The 22,530-nt window shown below is 36.4% G+C and overlaps 1 protein-coding gene across 1 annotated transcript in view; it reads right to left on the bottom strand.

Moving 5' to 3' along the window:
• LOC145683485 (cytochrome b-c1 complex subunit 7-like) overlaps positions 1-22,530 on the bottom strand; it is a 56,930-nt gene that overhangs the window by 18,689 nt on the left and 15,711 nt on the right. Inside the window, exons 2-3 of the mRNA XM_081754819.1 lie at positions 6,785-6,844; positions 177-349 (exon numbers count right to left, since the gene is read on the bottom strand). Coding sequence (XP_081610945.1) covers positions 177-349; positions 6,785-6,844 — 233 coding nt within the window. The remainder of the gene's footprint in view (positions 1-176; positions 350-6,784; positions 6,845-22,530) is intronic.

The following is a 22,530-nucleotide window of genomic DNA, read 5'->3' as shown; positions in this document are numbered from 1 at the left end:
GTCAGTTAATACAGTACTGTACATGTATTCAGCCTTATGCCTTTTAAATGCACCATAATAAACAGAGTTTTAATGCATTTGCTACTGTACTTGTAGGGTATTTCAGTCAATCTGCACTTTACTCCTTCCTAGTCCGGATTAACGAGGTTTTACAGTGCTATTAAAGGAGAACTTACCTCTGCACATTTGGTCCATAGATCTCTGTCAAGAACTTTATGTTCCAAACCCAGCTGTAAGGCTCGGACAATCCGAAAAGTCCGTTTGTCAAACTCTTCCTCCGGTAGTCTTCTCAGCGCTTCCTTCACATCATCATCAAAATTTGGATCCAATAAATCGTCCATATGAAGACCTGAATTATAAAAATTGCATACTGATTTACAAGAACAAATCATGTTTAACATGTTTTCAAGAAGTAGCCTTAAAACTGTAAAATGCATGTTTTCCTCAGATATACAATTGAACTGAATTCTATTACAGTACAGCTTTTTATGGTAGCAAATACGAGTATGTTAATAAAGGAAAGAATTTCCTCTGTAACAAAATAACTTCATTTATAGACATTCCGGCCCACGCAAAAGCACATGAGAAAGACAGTCTATGACAGAAGAAATATTCTATATACAGTCTTTAATAAAATTTTCTATTTGTGATTACCGTCATCCAGCATCTTAGTATCTTCGTTTAAGACATATATTCTATACATTCTCTCCTCTATTTGTATATATCTCAAAAGCTAAGATGTATTATCAACTCCTATTTGGATCATTTTTACTCCGTTTATTTTAAGAAAAAGTGAAATAAATATTTAGTTTACTCTATCCTGTATGGTAAGGGAGGTGGATTATAAATGCATACTAATGATAATGAACGAATTGGTAGAAGGGAAATGTGGGAACGAAAATAAAGTGAATGTGCACCAAAACTTAATGAATGTACTAAACGCTAAGCAACTGATAAGATCGCATATGCTTTTGAAAACACTAGGTACAAAACATGCTATGCAGTATCATGAAAGGAGGGCTTAACTTACGAATCATAGAGTGGCAACAATGTCAGGAGGAGAACAAAGTACTGTTAGCCATAGGATAAATAACATCGAGATTAATTGTCGTATGTGGAATTTTATTGCTTTGTACACTTACAACTGCTGTTCAAAATGTTGGCAACCAACTTCATTACAACATCTACAACGACGTGCCATGTTTCCTCCAAAGCGTTCACCTGTCTTCTGTATACATGGTATTTCATGTAACCCCACAAAAAAAAAAAAGTATAGAGGAGACAAGTCCGGAGAGCGCGGAGGCCAAGGGAAAAGTCACCCCTTCCAATCACTTGTTGTTCGAAGGATGTCAGAAGATACACGCAGGCTTGGCGATCGAAGTGTGGGAGAGTACCGTTCTGCTGGATCCACATACCAACTCGCGTTTAAAGAGGAATGTCCTCAAGCAGTTGTGGTAAGGCATTCCGCAAAAAGTCTAGGTGCACTGAACTAGTTACATGTCTCGGTAAGCTGTAAGGCACGAGAAGATAATTCCTGTCAATTCCTATCCAAACATTTACAGAAATTCGTTTTTTTGTATCTTCGCTATCGGACATTGTATGGGTTATCCACGAGCCACACATGACTATTACGGGAGGGAAATACCTTCGCATGTGAAGTATGCCTCATCGGTAAATAGCATAAAATTGCGAAAAGCTGGGGGTAGTCATACAGGTGAAAGACAACCGGACGCTCTTGTCGTTGTCCAAAATAAGCTGCGCCCATAGCCTGGACTTACGTGCATGAACAGAATGGAGACGAGCATCATGTAGTATCTGCCACGCAATCACACGACCCACGTTCAATTCTTGGGCAATGGCCCGTGTGCTTGTTTGAAGATTCTTGGTTAAATGTTCGAAAACTTCTTCAAATTCTAGAGTTCGTCTGGTCCTTGTTTCACCTGCCTCGTGCCTACTCACCACCACTGTTAAAGTTTCTTGCAAACGGCGATCAATGACGATAAATATGAGCCGATTAAGTTGTCTCCTGTTTCGGTACTTAGCACTGTAATAGAAAAGTAGTTGCGTTGTATCAGGCTTCATTATACTGCCGTATTTCTTCTTCTATCAGCTCCCATTACTCGAAAATTCTTTCTCCATGCCACCAGTTCTCGCATATTGTAGCACTTAAACCATTTATCCTTCCAAAGAAGTCTCCGTTCCACCAGGCAAATTCCGGAATAATACAGGGTTTGTCCGGGAAGTAATAGGACTGATTTTATTCCGCCATGACTGTACTTCGGAGCGTGCGCGCACCGACTGGATCCGGTAGAGGGCGTTTCTAGCTAACGAACGAGCGGCTGGTCAGTTGTCTCCGAGCACACGGAGAGTCAGGACAGGCTTTTTTGCGCGACGTGTTTCTGTGAGTGGTGCAAGCCGAAAATGCAGTGTTCGTTAGAGCAGAGGTATGCGATTAAATTCTGTGTTAAACTCGGTAAATCTGCGACAGAGACGTTTGATATGATCAAGCAGGCTTACCCAGATGATGCTTTAGCAAGAAGTGGTGTGTTTCGGTGGCACAAGGCCTTTTCAAAGGGCCGGGAAGGGGTCGCCGATGAAGACCGTGCTGGAAGACACACACCGACAATGTGACTCGTGTGCGCGAAGTTTTGAACTCAGACCGTCGACTAAGTATTCGTTTAATTGCCCAGATGTTAAATTTACCAAAAACTGTGGTTCATGAAATTCTGACGGAGCATTTGAGCATGCGCAAGGTGTGCGTGAAGATTGTCCCAAAAGTGCTCACTGACGACCAGAAATTGCGGCGAGTGGAATTGTGCAAAGAAAATTTGAAGATGTGTGAAAGTGACCCCCAATTTTTGAATAACGTAATCACAGGTGACGAATCGTGGATCATTGAGTATGATCCCGAGACAAAGAGGCAATCTTCCGAGCGGCACACGCCGGCGTCTCCTCGCCCAAAAAAGGGAAGAATGAACAAATCCAAAGTGAAAACGATGCTCATTGTCATTTTTGACATCAAAGGCATCGTCCACCATGAATTTGTTCCTCCTGGACAAACCGTCAACGCCAAGTTTTACGTGGAAGTGCTCAAGAGACTCAAACGAAGGGTCAATCGGGTCCGACCAGACATCGGAGCCGACTGGAAGCTGCATCACGACAACGCCCCGGCTCACACCGCCTTTCTTGTGAACAGCTACCTGACCAAGGCCGGCATCCCAACGCTTCCGCAGCCGCCCTACAGCCCAGATGTGGCCCCCTGGACTTCTTTTTGTTTCCTCACCTGAAACGCCCGATGAAAGGCAAGCATTTTGAGACGACAGAAGGGATCCAAGCAGCTTTCACCGCGGCTCTCAAGGCTATTCCGGAGAATGACTTCCGTGACGCCTTCAATGTTTGGAAATCGCGCTGGCAGCGCTGCATCGACGCAGAAGGAGCCTATTTTAAAAGTTTTTAAAGAATTGTAACGATTGGCTCAATATTTTTTTTTTAATCGGCTCAGTCCTATTACTTTCCAGAAAACCCTGTATGGCTCTGGTTCTTGCTTTTTAAATTTGTAGCTGCCAGTTAACCATACACCCAGTTAAATAAAAAAAATACCTGTCATTACCACAACATAAAACAGGATATAAAAGCTAAACTCAATATACTGGTAATTCCTTGTTCCTGAAACTCCATTTTTCGTCTAAGTTCAAACTAGGGATGGCCAAATCAGATTTTTTAATAATCTGGATTCCGGATAGTAAAATCAGAGAAAATTCGGATTTCAGATAAAATACGAACTTCGAAATTTAAGTTTTATTAACAGTTTACATGTAAAATCATACTTACTCTTCAATATAGCTGGGCAAAAGATAACCAGGGTGTCTTCGGTCACGAAAGTCACGAAATCAGAAAAGTCATGAAAGTCAAGAAAAAGTCACGAAATTTAGCTTTTCGGTCACGATTTTTATCCGTACAAATGTAAGTATAGACTGGAAAATTTTGTTCTATTAAACGTCAAAATTCGCCACCAAAAATGTTTATGGTCGGCTTTAGACGCTACTAAATCGCAAGCAAAATACGGTTCTACCGTATGCATGAAAATTTGACCCAATTCGCACCCAAATTCGCTCTTGAGAATGTTACTAAATTTTATGGTTTGGGAAAGAAAAGGTCACGAAATTTCAGTTTGTAATTTTAGTAAACACCCTGGATAAGGCAGAACACTACTTGTAAAGACTGAGTTGTCTCTACGAAGAAATTTAAGAACAGCACATTTTATTCTGACCAACAAAATTGCCACGTCTCTCGATCCAGTACAAGTTAGCTTTTATAAAATCATTTTGGAAATCTTAAATAAGTACTTATCGCATTACTTGTGTGTCTGATTATGTATGAGTCATTTCACTTAAAATGTCCTAATTTCAAAGCGCGAAGGATGTTACAATTTAAGGCTCACCATTTCAAGGAATTTTCTAAAATTTTTAATTGGAGGCTCAGCAAAATAAAATTATGTCAGTTGTTAATATATTGTTGTTGATTTTTTTCTCATATGAAGACACCAATAAGAAATACACACAGATTTTCTCTATCGTATGCACTTCTGTATTTTCTGTCTGCTGCAACAAGTTCATTACACTGTTTGTCTTCATGACCATTTTTCTCTGTTACAGATATTGTTACCAACAGTCCACAGATGGCTATTTTGCACTGGACTCGCTCAGGCTCGCGCTCACCTGTCTCCTGGGCTCCTCCTCTCAACTGGATTCGCGCTCACTTCCCTTGACTGGATTGGTACTCACTCGCGCTCGCGCTCACCTATCTCAACTGGGCTCGCGCTCACTCGGGCTCACGCTCACTTCTCTCAATTGGGCTCGCGCTCACTCGTTCTCGGGCTCAGTGCCCTCAATTGAGCTCGAGCTCACTTATTTCATTGGGGGTTGCACTCACGCGCTCGGACTCACTTCCCTCATTTGGGCTCGCACCCATTTGCGCTCGCGCTTACTTTTTTTATTGAGGCTCTGGCTTACTCGTGCTCAATTATTGAGCTCGAGCCCTGTTGAGCGCGAGTCTCGAGCTCGCGAGCGTCATGCTGGCGAGTTTAGACACTTATGAAATGGACTGATTAATGGCGTACTCCCCATAATCACCGCGTTACATCAATTCGACAAACGTAAATTCTCACTTACGTAACAAGTTTCTCATATTTATAAAATTTACAAATCTCCTAGGTTATTATAAAATTTCGACTTAATTAAATTTCTACTTGCGCAAAGAGTCATGAGGCTTATTGACGTAAGTCGAGGACTGTTGGTTTATCAAAACTTCTGTCTGTCATTTCCATTTAAATTTTAAGCAAATTCTAATGTTTGTACATTGTTCGTGCTACATGCTGCACCTTACTGTTACTTGCATCTACGCGACTGCACTTGAACGATTCTATCTTTGTTCAAGCACAGAATACTAGGGCATGCTTCTGCGCATCAATCTGCGCTCAAGTTTATTAATGTTATCAACCCCGTACAAAATATATAGATCCTTTTTCTATCTATCTATATCGGGTGTTAATGAACTATACCGACAAACTGTAAGAGGTGATTCCTCACATCAAAATAAGAGAAAAAGTTCATATGGACCTGTGGCGAAAAGTGCATAGTTTCAGAGCTAGGGCTATCCAAAATCGTGAAAAGCCAAATTTCAGCAGGTCCTATTTCGAATTCCAGAAACTGTGGATGGTGGTCCTTATCAGTGTAGAGAAAGCCACGCATACACAATCCAAAAGTGCATATTTCGTCAATTTTCTATAGGTGTACAGGGCATTCTCTAGAGGGTGTAATTCTTAAATATGTTCCCAATAGAGTTTTCAGACATACCATGATTTCAAGGAGGGTCCAAATTAGGCAGGAGGTAAGGCCTCGACAACAATGGACATCCAATGCTTCCGTGGGAAGTCGTAAGTGTTAGGAGCCGGCAGTTTCCATGTGTTTTTGTGTTCGGAGTAAAGTGTGATTCGATGTAATTCGTCACAGTATGTTTCACGTTTTCTTCACTTATAAGCGTGAAAGAAAGCATTGCAGCATGCATTCTCCGGAGTAGGAGAAACCGTGCTGCTGACGATCCTTAACACTTCCGACATCGCGCCAAAGGATTCCGTGTTCATTGCTATCAAGGCTTAACGTTTGCCTATTTTGGACCAAGGTTAAAATCAGAGCGTATCTCAAAATTCGGTTGATGGCATGTCTGGGAATTTCACCCTGTATAGAATACTCTGTACATTCATTGAACATTAAAGAAATATGCATTTTTGGATTGCCTATGCGTGACTTCCTTTACGCTGACAAGGATCACCATCCACAAGTGCTCTAATTTGAAATAGAGCCTCTTCATTTTTTTTTCACAACTTTGGACAGCCCTAGCTCTGAAACTATGCACTTTTCGCCATAGATCCATATGAACTTTTCCTCTTATTTTGATGTAAGAAATCACCTCTTACAGTTTGTCGGTATAGTTCATTAACACCCTGTATATATATGCGGCAAACTATGGTTTAGTCACTCCCTTGATCATATCCTGGATCCATATATATATATATATATATATATATATATATATATATATATATATATATATATATATTATGGGTGTGTGTGTGGGTGTGTGTGTGTGTGGTGTGTGCCACATTATTGTTTAGCAGTGGTTGGATTGAAAATAAATTATCATACTTGCCTAATTCAATGAGTGCATCAGTTAGAGAAAAAAGTTAATTAAATTTGCCACAGTTTAAAGTACATATCACACTTACCATATTGATTGAAACCACTTGAGTTGTATATAAATTTTTTCATAGCGCTGCAAGCACGTTCTGAAAAAAAAAAAAGGGAAAGAATTAGCGTACCTTCATAAATTGTCATAACTGAATTTTGCAAACATTACAACTTAGATAAATTAAATAAGTTAGTTCCTTTTGAGAGTGTGAACCTCCAGTAGACTTCCAGACTATGTGATTTTAATGTCAAACTTGTAGCAGCTACATCCATAACTTCTGATATCAATCGAGGGATAATACCAAAGAAAGAATCTGTTCCCAGGACGCTGAATCCATATTAAAAAGCCATTAATCCGCATTGTTTTGTTCTATGGATATTAATACTGATACGGGAAGTGCTAATTGATGTATATCACTTCCGGCTGCAGTAGAAAAATGAAATCAGATATGAAGCATATTCTTGCCGTAATGAATCCATATCAGAAACTGCTTGTCCTTATCTATTTTTGTTTTGGTAATCAGTGTTGAAATGGAACGCTACGATTCCCACCACTTCCGGTTTGAATAGGGAGATAAAAGCCGAGATGAAACTCATTTTTTGAGACGCCAAATCCATGTAAAAAAAAAAAAAAAAGACGTTTCTCGCTGTTTCTTACAATTTTTAGATTTCCAAACTGTGCTGTGCGTACGTGTCGGAAATCTTATAGAACAGCTTTCTCCGTTTGCTGACAGGTATCAGATGAAAAACAATGAGAGATATCGAGAAGAAATTGTTTGTAATCAATTTAGCCTCAAGAATTGGTTTCTTCTCCTCCGTTAACTCCCTATTCAAACCGGAAATGGTTCAAATTAGCCATTTCCGTTTTCAAAATTTATCTATAGAACAAAATCGGTAAACGGATAGCACAAAGTTTTCTTCAAATGACTCAGTGTCTGCACACAACCTACAACACATTACTAAAGCCAGAAGTTTCAGATTTATTATTAATTCCGGGTTCAATACTGACTTTCATAGAGCAAAAACCCTCAGAGATATCGACATTAGAATTTTTGCAGTCGATTCAGCGTCAGTAGATATTGACATGGATGTATCTAGGAAATCCGGTTGATTTCCCTGTGGATTTCATACTAAGACCTTTATTATACAGTTAAAATTATCACTGTGACTCCCTCTTAATTATAATTATTATTTTGCGGAACTGGAGTAGATATAAATAGCGGATACAGGAAATGTTGATATGTGTATCAAGCTTGTTAGAGGGCAATGTAGTATGATAATTAATCGAGTAAGATACTTTTAATTGAAGTAGAGTTCCGGAAAGGCTGATTTGATAGTCAGAAACAGAATGATCTCTTTTTTCTCCTATTGATAACTCCCTTTTGCGTGGGCAAAGGGAAGTTTTGGATAATGATTATACTATCAAATAGGAAGACCAATTATCTAAAAGTGTGAATAATAAGCGAGGGGAACTTAATTAGATATTGATTTCGTTTGGCGTGGAGAAGCGGAAGTTTTCGGATAACGTGGGTTGAAACACGTAAGTTTGCAATGGAAGAAGATAAATCGCTCCTCTTTTTTTTTTTTTTTTTTTTTTTGGATAAGAAGCCAACTTAATATTGATTTTAAGTGGAAAATATCCCTTTATAAATAACTTGTAATCATATAGACGGCGTAATTTTGATTTGTGTCGACGATTATTGAGTTGTCTGTGGTTATATTTTGTATAGTTTATTCTGTTGATTTGAAGGCTGTGTTTCATCGTTGAAGGTAAGAAACTTTTGCATATTAAGTGAATATTAAAAATATAAGATGAGATGGGGACCCTTTTTATCCTTTATTGGATATATTTGTGAAGTAGCGAATACTGAAAATATAATAAGATAAATACCCTTTTCACCCTTTATTGGATATATTTGTAAAATAATGTTTATTTTGGTGTTGGGGATAGGACTGCAAAGGGTATTGAAGCTAAGCACTTTAGGATAAAAGGAAAGGTTAGAAGAAGAAAGAGCTTTATCTGTATCGTTTAGCATACAAAAATTGGGTTAGAAACTTAACAGCTTATATTGTGATTATAGGATGGAGTGTTGCTTTATTATTTTTTTTTAAAAAAGAAATGAATTTATTTCTTCTTTTTGTAAGATAATATTGTGAGAACTTTTCTAGTTTTAAGATGGAAGGAATCTTGTCAGACAGTCAAGATAACAGTGATCTTTGGGAATAGATGTGATTGGAAAAGTGACCGTAGGCGGGTCAATAGGAGGGAATTTTGTTAATCAAAGAGTAATGGCGAAAGGTGGTTAGCACTAGAAGACAAAGTGGTCAGCGGGGATTTGCTGTTAAGTGAGGCCCCCAGTTGTTGTTTTGATATGGCATTTTAGAAGAGATTATATGGCCGTCAATGAGTATTTTAATCTTGTTTCATTCAGTAAATGGTGTATTGAATTACATAGATATAGTAGTTTTAAAAATGAGATTGAATAATTTAAATATTCAGGAACAGAATGGAAAAAAGGAGTACCAGTGGCGTATAAGCTGCGGTATACTATATTTATTATTTTGATTTTAACGGGAGACGTATGATTAAAATAACTGAATGATGATGGGTGTAATGAGAATGTGGGAGGACCGGGGCAGTATTGAGAGAACTATGTAACGTATTTTTATGGTATTTGATGAAATTTAAGTTACTATATTGTAGTGTTTGGTGATACTTTGGTTATACTTTGAAGACCATACATGTATCTTTGTATTTGTCTCTGTGTTAGTCCGTTTGTCCGAGTTTATGAGTAGTAATAACATAATGCATTTATACATTGTGAATAGAATAAAAAAGAAACATTTTACTCGCCTAATGCCGACATGATTATGTTTTGGCAGAACACACTGCTGAATTTTCGGGTTAACACACTTTACATTACGGTAGCTGATACTAATGTATAGCAGAAACAGCACACGTTGAAATGAAAAAAGCACAGGACTACACTTGATTCACAGTAAACTGATTACATAAGTATGAGATATGCGGAATATACTTTGTGTACGAGAAACAAACATGATGGCTTTATGCTGAGTTGGTTTCACTAACGAAAACAGTTGTCGAAGCAGTGTACGGAGCGCGACGGTAGGTGCAATAGCGTAATTTTTTGCGTGAACACAACTATCCGCCATTATAGTTGTGTAAAAATTAGAAGTGGCACGCGGAAATTCCGTGATGAAGCATATGCAAGCCGCCTACGCGCGGTGAATACCGCCGGCATTGCGCATATGGCTGTGGTACGGCACCTGTGCACACCGTATTATGTTTTATTAGATAACGTTTTATGCTGAAGCGTGCGTGGGAGATATTTGTGCAAATGACCGCTATTGGACCGCCTATGGCATGCAAAATCGCAGATTGAAAACAAAGATAGCCAACATTGCCAAGTTTTATGCACAGTGAGTAGTAATGGCCATAAATGACCACGTCAATGAATGTTGTGCTTTATACAGCATACAATACTGCGTATGACTGCACAGTGAGTAGTAATGGCAATAAATGTGCAAAGCAATGGAAGCTATGCTATATACAACATACAATACTGCGTATGGGTGAAAAGTGAGTAATAATGGCAATAAATGACCACACTAATAGATGCTGTGCTATATATAGCATACAATACTGCGTATGGGTGAACAGTGCATTGTAAATACAATGGAAGACAGCGGCAAGGCATGTTATATATAGCGTATATTTGTGCTTAAGGAAGCGCAAAATAGATGCGGAGCCTTTAGTAAGGACATTGGATAACAAAAGGGCAGCGGCAAGAGGTGCTGTGTTATACACAGCTTACATTATTGCTTATAGATGCTTAAGATAGGCGCACAGAGGTTAATAAACGGAAAGGATGACACTGGGAAGGGATTGTATGTTAAACACAATATAGAATACTACATATGAATGCACAGGGGTTAGTAAACGCGATGGTTGTCAACGTCAAGTGGCGTTATGTTATACACAATATATAATACTCCGTATGAATGCACACCGCTTAGTAAACGTTATGAATGATACAGCATTAGCTGCAAGGCATGTTATGTTATACACAGTACAGAATACTGCCTACGATTGTGGAAAATAAATATACAGTGCCTAATAAATGCAATAGCTAACATCAAGGCATGCTGTGTTGTATGCAGTATACATTAGTTCCTATGGATGCGGAAAATAGACGTATAGCGGATAGTAAGCGCAGTAGGTAACACACTATTGATGTTAGCGAGTGGTACCATGTACACAGTATACATTAGTTCCTATGGATGATCAGTAAACGTACTGCATAAGAAAGAATAGTCAGCGATTGCATAATATACACTAGGTGTAATGTTAAAAAGAAAACATGGCGACCTTGCATAATACAGGCATTGGCGTGCAGTGGCTGGCATGGCTGATGGCTATCATGTAGTTTAGTCCGATTTTGTTTATGTATAGCAAATAGAGGCGGTAGATGATATATACATGAAGGCTACCACTTAGTATTGGTATATTTTAATTTGATTTTTATGCGTTGTACGTATTGATATGTCAGTTAGCATTGGCATGAATGGTTTATATTAGTATGTAATAAAGTATAGATCTGTGACTATAATAAAGCATTAGTAGACCATTGTACGTATACACAGTGCCCGGGTAGCATTTAGTAATCGTGAAACTTTTTCGCCATTTTATATTAACACGTTTTTATGCGTTATACGTATTGAAGTGCAGCAGATATGAACAATGCATAACAAACATACCGAATGTCAGTTAGTATTGACGTGAATGTGAAAATGTTTCACCATTGATACGCTGTATGGAATAAAACAGCACAGAAGCGCAGTAGTTGGCATACGGGCTGTATAAATTAATAAATGTTAACATTTTTGCGTTGTACGTAATAATGTAGAGGAAATATACGCAGTGGCCGACTAGTACTTTGTATTAAGCTTACGTGCTCATTTTACACTATACATATATTAGTATGCCATTGCACGTACACACAATGGCTGGCTAGCACTTTGTATTAGTCTCAGCGGCTGATTTTTTCCCAAACTTATTTTACTCGGTTTTATCCGCTATATATCATGAAGTATAGGACATACGTGCATTGGTAGATAAATATAATGGCTACCAGTGAGTATAAAAGTCAACGGATTATTTTTTGACAGCAACCATATATTAGCACGCTTTATACCTTGTTTGTGTTTACGTATAGGAAATATGTGTAGTGGTAGGTAATGAAGAGCATTTTGTATTAGTCTTAGCGGTTCATTTACGGCAAACTTATTTTACTACGTTTTATTCGCTATATATCATAAACTATAGGACATGTGCAGTGGTGAACATATGTACTGACTAATACTTAGGAAACGTTAAAATTTCACGGTAAATAAATATTTGTGTTTGTCTGGTACGTATTGAAGTATTGGAAATAACCGTAGTGGAAATAGCCGTGTTGGTATACGTATCGTATGAATTAGTAAATGTCCCGACATTTTTATATTAGTTTGATTTTTAAGTGTGGTACGTATAGCAAATATGTACAGTGCATATTAATTCGTATCGGAATTATATTACTCCATTGTAGGTACAGTGGGCGGGATACCTACCTATTAGCAGTTAGTATTAATGTGAACGTTGTGCATAATACAGGACGTAGTATATCTTAATGCGGTTATTTAATACAGTTTTATAATTTTATGGAACTCGAAATAAAATGTTGACGGTGATAAACTACTGTAATATGAATACAATCTTACTGTCCTTTCTTATTTTTAATGGATCACTTCTTCTAGAAACTGTTTATTTTTCTTAATAGAACACTCGTAGAGTGTGATCATATTAAAATTCCTTTGGAATATTATTTGGATCGCTTCATGAAGAAGCTCATAAGAACACTGTGATCGTAGTAAAAGCTCGTAATATTATTTGTTCTTTCGTATTGTTTACAATAATACTCTTAAAAATGTGAGCGTACTAAAATTGAACTGAAATAGTAAAAAGCTCGATGAACAATCTATGATTGTATTCCAATAATATTATACGCGTGATTATTTTATTCCCATGCTTTCTATGGAACCTCTGTATATTCTTGGATCATTTGCATAGTAATTTTAGTTCGTTCATTTTACTACGTAAATTCCTAAGAGCAGCTATGCTGCGATTATTTTAATCGTTCGTTTCTTATAGAAACTTATAAGAACACATAGTGTGAACGTACAAAAGTTCGTGTTATTTATAACACTCGTAAAATTATTCCGAAAATACTAGATTTTGAAGCTAAAAATAATTCGTTTGTTACAAACTCAGAACACTATTTGTGAACGTTTAAAAAATAGTTGTAAAAATGTTCCGGAAATACTAAAAATTGCGAAGAAATAATTTGTTTTTCCCTACCATTAGTAAAGTTTTTGAATGGCGGCACAAAGATTGTTGTTTGTGTCCTTTATCAAACAATTCTTTGAAAAGCGGATTTTTAAGCTTTGTTCCCTACCATTAGTAAAATTTATTTGATTGACGTGATCAAGATTGTTGTTTTCTTCCGGTATTTTCCCCCTGATCGTCAGTATTTTCATTGGCGCGGTATTTCTTTGCTTTTCTCCCCCACTGTTGTAAAAAGTTTTATCAGTGATGGAAGGAATTTTTTGTTTGTGCTGACACAGCTTGTAAACATGTGTGCAAATTTCAGCTATTATTATTATTATTATTATTATTATTATTATTATTATTATTATTATTATTATTATTATTATTATTATTATTATTATAGAAAAGACATCAAAGTTAATACAAAAAAGAACTATTGCAGCATAACAAAAAGAAATTAATAATATCAACTGTATTGTTGCAGTTGTACATACATAAAGAAGATTTTTAACAGGAGAGAGCGCAAGAAGTAGCGATAGAAAACCCCGAAAGCACAAAAGAATTTTTTTGAAACTTCCACCAGTTAGCAGATTAAATCGTAAGTAAATTTATGTTATACATAAACGATCATTTAAGATTGAATTGTCATTAACGATGATTTTGAAAGAAATATTTAGATTAATGTAAACGATTTGCTGTTTGAAAATTATACTTATTAGATTTTATATGTAAGTATTTTGAATAATGAAAAAATATTAAGAATGAAATAAAATTATTTGTATTTAATTCATTTATGTATAACGATTTTGGCGAACATGTATTTATTATTATTTTTCATTTATATTTTTTCAAGTTTAATTATTAAGCTGATGAAAACATTAAGATTTTTTAATTTTTAAAGGAATGAACTTTAATATTTGCACAGTATAGCTGTTTTGATGATTTTTCAAGAAAATTCTATTGCTTATGTTGTATTTATTTATTTTGTTTGTAAAATACTTAAAATTATTTTATGTACATTTACAGATGGAATTTCTCGGCGAATCGATGGTAAACGACTTCAATGAAATTGATGAGATTTACCTGGCTGTTGTTATTGAAGGCCTGCAGATTAAGGAACGTGTGTTGGAGACTTGGTGGCGAATCATGGATAAGCAACGCCAGAGACTACGGGGAACTGAAAGGCTTGCTTTCGACTCATTTTCAGTTTTATCAAAACGATCAGGCTGTAATCTTACAATACGTAATGTCTAATGCCGATATTGTTGATTTGTTTACACATGGATTTTTCCGTGAACAAGTCATGTACCAGTGGGTACATGAAAATTTGTACACTTAAATTACTTTAATCAGGGACAAGTTGATAGGATAAATGCAGCGGTGGTAGCCAAATTTTGTAATTATGGTTCGCGATTTATGTCGGTTAATAATGTGGTGCCATGTGTTGTTCAGAATCCCGTAGCTTCGGTCCACCAAGAAAGTCAACCCTTGGAAAATACACTTCAAGATTTTAATTTAATTGGTAAAATTATTAATGCACAATTACTTAGCGAGGCAGATGGTACACATATGAATCAAAATTCCGATATTGTGATTCGTGATGAGTACGGAACATCTATGTGGAGGCCTTGTTTAATGAACTATCTGAAATTGGACAAAATCAAGTGAATGTTGTAGCTGAGGAAATAGAACAATCAAGTGCACAATATTCACTCGATACTCGGGATTACGGGCTGAGGTCTCCATGGCCCGGGACGTCTGGCTACTTTACTATGGTGGAACGTAGCGCACAAAGAGATATTCAAAATACAGGGGAAAGTAAGGTAACTTCGAAATGGTGCGTGAAAGCAGAAAAATTTTCACTAAGTTTAACTTGGTGGGACATGAAATTGCGGTTAGGCCAAGGGGAAATCAAGACATCAGAATTCCTGCGGCCTATATTGAAAACCTAATGAACTTCGCAATAGTGTACTTATTGATGCGACACTTAACGATTTTGTTGGGATGTACATTGATTCCTCGAATAGTAAGAATAACAAGGCAATGTATGTTCCATGGAGATGCCGCAAAGATATTTCTGCACATTCGCATATTAGCTTCCATTACTAGTGTTAAATAGTAATAAAGACTTTCTTTTAGGTGAACATATCCTGTTTCGTTTTCAGATAGTAAACGTGATGTTTGGTGCTGGAAAAAGTAGAAGTAATAATTCCTCACTGAACAAATATTTACCCCTGAACGAATTTTTAGTTCAGCATTTAGTAGATCTTTCAGGGAGCAATACGGACAAACTGTTTGCCAAAGAGTGTTGTTTGGGGCATAGCTAAGCATACTGAAAACCGTCAAAATTTAAGCCATTTAACAGACCCAGATCGAAACACATTAAAAGAAAGAGCTCTTGCCCTCTGCACGCATGCAAGTGTTAGCGTTAAAGGGAAAAATGGATGTGATTTTAATGAGGTTAAATTATTTCAAAAACGTTTGAGTCTGAACTATCAAATTATTATTTATAAAAAAGTTCCGGAAACGATACGCGACTTTAGAGTACGTTACCCAAAAACAGAAGTACAACGAGCAAATTAGCAGGGGGCAAAACCCATTTACATTTATTATGACGAAAGGGGAACTATTGGTCATTTTCGACCAATTAAAAGCATTACTTAATTTTTAAGTAGAAATTGTTTACGTTGTTCAGTCGGTTATGCTGAAATAACTCGTACACATAAGTGCGCAGTAGTGTGTTCATCTTGTGAACATTGTCATCAGCGCGATATTAACATGTATAAAATGAAATGTAATGCATGCAACAGATACTTTACTAGGGGTGAATGTTTTAACAATCACTTAAAAGGTAATACAATTGTAAAGTGTGTGTGTGAATATGTTAAAGTTTGCACCAACTCAAATGCCCTGTATGACTTAAGACGGAAATCGCATCATACATGTGGTGAATACTTTTCTAGTACATGTCGTGAACATGTATAGGAATGTCACTCATGTTATGTGAAGAAACTGAAACCAACTCATATCAAGAGGTTTCTTTATATTGTTTATGACGTAGAAACCACGCTCAAGCCGGAAAATGAGCGTGAGGAGTGGGAACATGAAGTTTGCCTAGTTTACCTTCGACATGTTTGAGATGAATGAATAAACAAAAACATTGATGAGCTCTGCAAAACATGTGGTGATGAGAACGGTAATCATTCGTTTTCTTTTCAAACTATTGATGAGTTTACTACACATATTTTACTAGATAGACCCGTATTTATTAAGATTTGAGTAGTGGTACATAATGCTTCGTGCTTTGGCAGCATCTTCTGTTTGAGATCTCTCATTGAATCCCAGCATATTATTCCAAAAACCTTAATTCAGGGTCAAAAGATTTTTAGTATTTCTATTTATAATAAAATCATTTTCAGGGATTCTTATCTTTTCCTCGGGGTGAAGCTATCAAAAATCCCGAAGACATTAAGCCTTTCTGGAAATTTAAAGAAGGGAGATTTCCATATTTGTTTAATACTTTGTAAAATCAAAATTACGTAGGACCCTATCCGGGAATAGAATACTACGACCTTGAATCGCGAAGTACTGAAGAAAAACACCTGTTGGAAGCATGACACGAAGAACGTGTGCGATTGGGAGAACAATTTAATTTGCAAAAGGAAATGCTGGAGTACTGTGAAAACGATGTAAGAATTCTTAGTAATATAGAAGGAGAAAACAGATGGATTACAATGTTTTCTTGTTTCGTCAACGATTGCAAGTTTAGTCGTGCAAACATATCGTACGTTATATCTTCCAGAGGAAAGTATCTGTTATACCACCTTTGGGGTTCCATCATAAAACAAAAACTAGTGAAAAAGCAACCACCTGCACACTATACCAAGAAGACACATACCAAAACAGCAAAAAAATACTATAATGTTATTCAAAGCTACACTGAAAAAAAACGTATGCGGCATACGTAATATCGTAGGTTACATTTGTAAATCCTGTAGTTTCTGGACTTAACGTACAGCAAGCGTATAACTGAAAACGCATGTTTTATAATACTTTTTGTATAAGTGTTCCATCTATACATATTTTCCGTATGAAACAATATAGGCGGTCAGGATCTTATATACAAATGGACATATATATATATAACATATAGCTGACGAAGGTAACATATACGTATATATGTATGTATATACAAGTATGTATAAATGTATGTAATATAATGAAGACTGTTAGACATCAGACATCCTGCAACGGCATGATGTAACACCTAAGTGCAGTGCCTATGTAGCATACGGATAACGTATTTTCCGTTCTGATTTTTGTAATAAGTAAGAGGATTCCGTATATTAGCATATACAATATACCACTGTCCGGAGAACGGATTTTTCTCAATGTAAGTAAAACGCTACACCCATCTAGTATCGAGTAAAAGCATCACTGATTCTTTCATGTTGAATTACATTATTACGCGTACACGACTAAGAAATAGTTCCAATTTACAACGTTTTTATATGAAAACTAGCTACTTCCACGGGATCCCCCACCCCAAGTATAATACAAAACATTTTGCTACTTAATTTCTCCTCTAAATCTTGCAAATTTTTACTGGTCCTGGCTCCACAACCCGGAATTTAAACCTTAAACTTAAACGTTAAATATGTTCACTTCCTCAGTTACTCATCTAATTGGGTAATTTAGCTTAACTTTATTCTTCTACGAGAACAAACATATGAAAGTCTTTGCAACCATTACTTTTTCGGTGAATGTTCCACCACAGTTCTTGTTTTACATATCACACCACAATAATTTGGACCCTACTAGAATTAATCGCCTTCAACGGAGCTCGGAGCTCTTAATTCAATCCACAACTAATTGTTCCACAGTTAATCTAAGTTTTGCTGTTGACGAAGATTTTGCAATGCATGTATTGACTACAACTACACAATAGAATAACAATAACCTACCGCCGTTACTGCAATCGACAAAAGATAAACTCTTTGTTCCTGCTCCTGTTTTTATGATTTGGCTTGCAGCAAGCACTACACACTTCGTCTACTACCTCCCAGATCGCTATTACAACTGTAGCATGAAGTATTATGAACGTATTCCTTCTTTTCGTAAAAACTTACTTCAATATGTATTGTGTCATTTCATATCGATTTTCGAGAAGACTGATAAACTTTAACACTTTAACTCCTTTAAAATATGTTTAGAAGTGTTCATCAAATAGTTAAAATGGAAAAATTCTTGGTATAATCTCTTTTATATTGCATTTTATTCTTAGTGTTTACACATAGCATTAATCGAGATTTTTGCAAGCCTTCCATGAAAATTTTAGGGGGGGCAAGAAAAATTTGGGGGGGCCGGCCCTCTCTTGCCCCCCGTGGGTACGGGTCTGTGCTGTTTACTGTGAGTATAAGTATCCAAACACTCCCTTTTGTCATTTCATCAGCCAGCGTTTCTCCTCACTCCTGCACAAAAACCTTTACGATTAGTTCTTTTAACAGGTGGGGCATACTTCATGCTGCTGTTCTAGCTACTCTACCAGGCATAATTATTCTTGGAGCGGGTGTTATTTGGGTTGCCTATCTTCACACTGTACATATCTTCACTCCGTACAATTAATTGCAGGGAACGAAAGAAAGAGAGAAAAAATAATTGGATTGAGTTGGAAAGGTTGGATGGGGAGATCGAAGGTGTCCCGTATTCTCATGAAAAAAATATGGCAGGCCTAATGATCGATAAACAAACAAAAAAAACGGGTTTATTATCACTTGTTCATAAAACATGAAGTATGTGATAATTTCCCTATTTGTGCGATATGTAGTAATAATTCCAATTACTCAGAAGTTATGCATCATTAATAATCCAAATTGTTACGTTATTATCATTTGCATTCTCTTTTTATTCTTCTTTCGAAAATTGAGTTGCCATATTTCAAAAATGTAAATCCGGGACACTATTAAATTATGAATCTTTGAAATGCTTAAAATGAAAAGAAGTGTTATATGCTAATTTACTTTCTTCCACTAGATCGAGTTGTTCAAGTATTACGTTATCACATTTTTAGTCGTTTTTGATGATCTTCTCCTCCTAGTTAAGCAAACATCAGCAGATGGTTTACCCCATCCTCCTGGTAAGCACTTAAAAAAAAAAGAATTCTCAGGATTTGTTATGTTTCGTGGCTTTCAGAGTCTGTTTTAGCTCATTCAAGGTATGATGCTTCCTTTCACGATTATTTGTTTCTTGAATAGTCAGCAGAAAAATATCAAAAATATCGGTCAGTGATTATTGATTAAAATATTTCAGAAGCAAGATGCAGATTGAACAAAGTACTAAGGATAACAAGAAGATTGAGCAGTAAAACTTTTTCTTTGGCCCAATGAAACGAATGCTTCGTTTAACGGGATGATCTACCTTTTCTCGGCACAAAAATTTTTATATTGGACCTTATGGGGAGAGCATGGCTACCGAATTTCCTCAGTTTCTAAGGAACTAGGTATCTCTAATGGGAAAGAAAAATTTTGCAGCATTCTACAGAAGTTTATTAACAAGTTGAAATACTTAAATTGTATATTTGTCTGCTAGTTTAGCAGAAATAAATTATTAAAAAATAAATAAATTAGTTTCTTTTTATACAAATTATAATATGTCTAACTTTGGAACCAATTATGGTAGAAACATCAACTTTTTTTTGTTTTATTCCTTGAGAAGAAACGACTCTAATAGTTTTAATCACAACCATATCTGATACGCCAATTAAAAAATAGTATTTTAATATAAGTATTAAAGTCCACCTATCAAGAAGTTTGACGAGGGTAAGGCATCCGCGCCCACCCTTTTCTTCTGTTTTCGTCCCGAGAGATATGAAGGGACCGTTTTCACAGCAGGTGTCAATGCGAATGTAAACATCCTGTCCTCACGTTCAATAGCCCAAGTTCGGCCACTTTCTCTCTTTTCTCTCTCTCTCTCTCTCTCTCTCTTCCGAGGAGGCGTTTCTACCCTGTAAGAAAATTATAGATATGTAGAGAAAATGGTGATCAATTATTTCTGATAGCCAGATGATAGACAAGCATTCTAAAATGCCTTCGAATTCCAAAAATGTATCGACCATAACTTTACCATCTGGTTATTTTCAGGAGGCAAAAGTTATATTATTATTATTATTATTATTATTATTATTATTATTATTATTATTATTATTATTATTATTATTATTATTATTATTATTATTATTATTTGGAGTTAGAGTGCAAAGCCACGAAGATACAAATGGCTCCATTGGCTAAACATACACATAGCTGCCCCCATTCAGAACATCCCTTTGTGCGTTAGAAAACATGCTATAACAATGCGCCCCTCGCAAAAATATAATTCAACTCTTATTGATCTCAGTAGCGCTTACTAATAGCGTAAATGCTATAAATCAGGCATTTGCAAGTAGGAACAGGGATTGGCCGAATCATAGAAATCTTACTGTCGTCACGGGCTGTAAAAGGTAATATATGACATTTTCAGAAGAAATAATTATCGGATAATTTAATAACGGACTATTTCGCGGGCTGTATAAAAGAACTCGGCGTGTCAGATCCGGCCCTGTAAGGACTACTATGAACGGAAGGTGGCAGTCAGTAGTGAAAGAATCAAGATAATTGAGGAACAAACACGTGATCAAAGCCTAACTGACAAGTAAACCTTACGTTTGGGTGAATCGAGTTGCTGACTGAGACACATATGAGAAAGTAGTACTAAATGTGGTCAGTATTTCAGTGAAGTTGTAGGTGCGAAGCTCCAGGGGTTTAGGAGATACAGCTACCAGAACATCACATGGAAGTACAGAATAGTCTTCATACAATTGGAGGTAAAAGCTCTGTAAGACTTCTTGTAACGACAAAAGGTGAATAGCAAATATATAGGTACATATTAGGACTAGGAGAAAGTCATATAGTAAGGGTATACCTGACGGCGGCCATCTTGAAATCCGCCATTTTGAATTAAGGTTAAGTTTTTAAAATAGGAATAGGGTCATGTGATACATGATTTAAGGCGCAAATTTAATCAGAAGAACAATGGTGACGTTAATTTTGATTTACGCGCAATTGGTAAAAAGTTACAGGGAAATTAAATATTGTTGCAGCATAGCCTATGTATTAGTCCTTTACCCCACCTTGTAAATTTTGTGTTAATGATGATAATTAAATGAAAGGCAGGTGGATAAATATTAGGTCTATGGTAAGAGTTGCCTTGATGGCGGCCGTGTTCAAATCCGCCATTTTGAATCAGACAAAAGTTTCAAACAAAACGCATAATATTGACACCTTATTAATAGCAAATTTTACCAAAAATCCAACGGTATAACCAATTTTGCTTTATCATTAACCAACATTTGTTATCGCATAAACAAGTTGCTAATTTAAGGAAATATGACCAAAGAGGAATTGAGTCATAATTGAACTTTGTTCTTTCTTCCAAAGAAGTCCTCAACTAGTACAATCAATATGCAGTTCAGAAAAGAGTACATGACTTGCACAAATGCTCTGCTCACAGTGAGCACACCTGACAAAGGCAATCGAGTTACACTTGACACATTTGTCGTTAACAATTCCGTCAAAGCAGTAGTCGTAAGGAGCGATCCATTTAATTTTGTGCTGATTAATGATAAATCAAAAATGGCTATACCGTTGGAGTTATGGTAAAATTTGCTATTAATAAGGTGTCAATGTTATGCGTTTTGTTTAAAGCTTTTGTCTGATTCAAAATGGCGGATTTGAACACGGCCGCCATCAAGGCAACTCTTACCATAGACCTAATATTTATCCACCTGCTTTTCATTTAATTATCATCATTAACACAAAATTTACAAGGTGGGGTAAAGGACTAATACATAGGCTATGCTGCAACAATATTTAATTTCCCTGTAACTTTTTACCAATTGCGCGTAAATCAAAATTAAGGTCACCATTGTTCTTCTGATTAAATTTGCGCCTTAAATCATGTATCACATGACCCTATTCCTATTTTAAAAACTTAACCTTAATTCAAAATGGCGGATTTTAAGATGGCCGCCGTCAGGTATACCCTTACTATATGACTTCCCCCTAGTCCTAATATGTACCTATATATTTGTTATTCACCTTTTGTCGTTACAAGAAGTCTTACAGAGCTTTTACCTCCAATTGTATGAAGACTATTCTGTACTTCCATGTGATGTTCTGGTAGCTGTATCTCCTAAACCCCTGGAGCTTCGCACCTACAACTTCACTGAAATACTGACCACATTTAGTACTACTTTCTCATATGTGTCTCAGTCAGCAACTCAATTCACCCAAACGTAAGGTTTACTTGTGAGACTTGGTTTGAGGAAAGAAAAATCCGGATTACTGCATCAAATTCAAA

The sequence above is a fragment of the Thermobia domestica genome, chromosome 4 (assembly GCF_964235325.1).
Source record: "Thermobia domestica chromosome 4, izTheDome1.hap1.1, whole genome shotgun sequence".
Classification (NCBI taxonomy): Eukaryota; Metazoa; Arthropoda; class Insecta; order Zygentoma; family Lepismatidae; genus Thermobia; species Thermobia domestica.
This window is presented reverse-complemented; position numbering and strand designations above follow the sequence as displayed.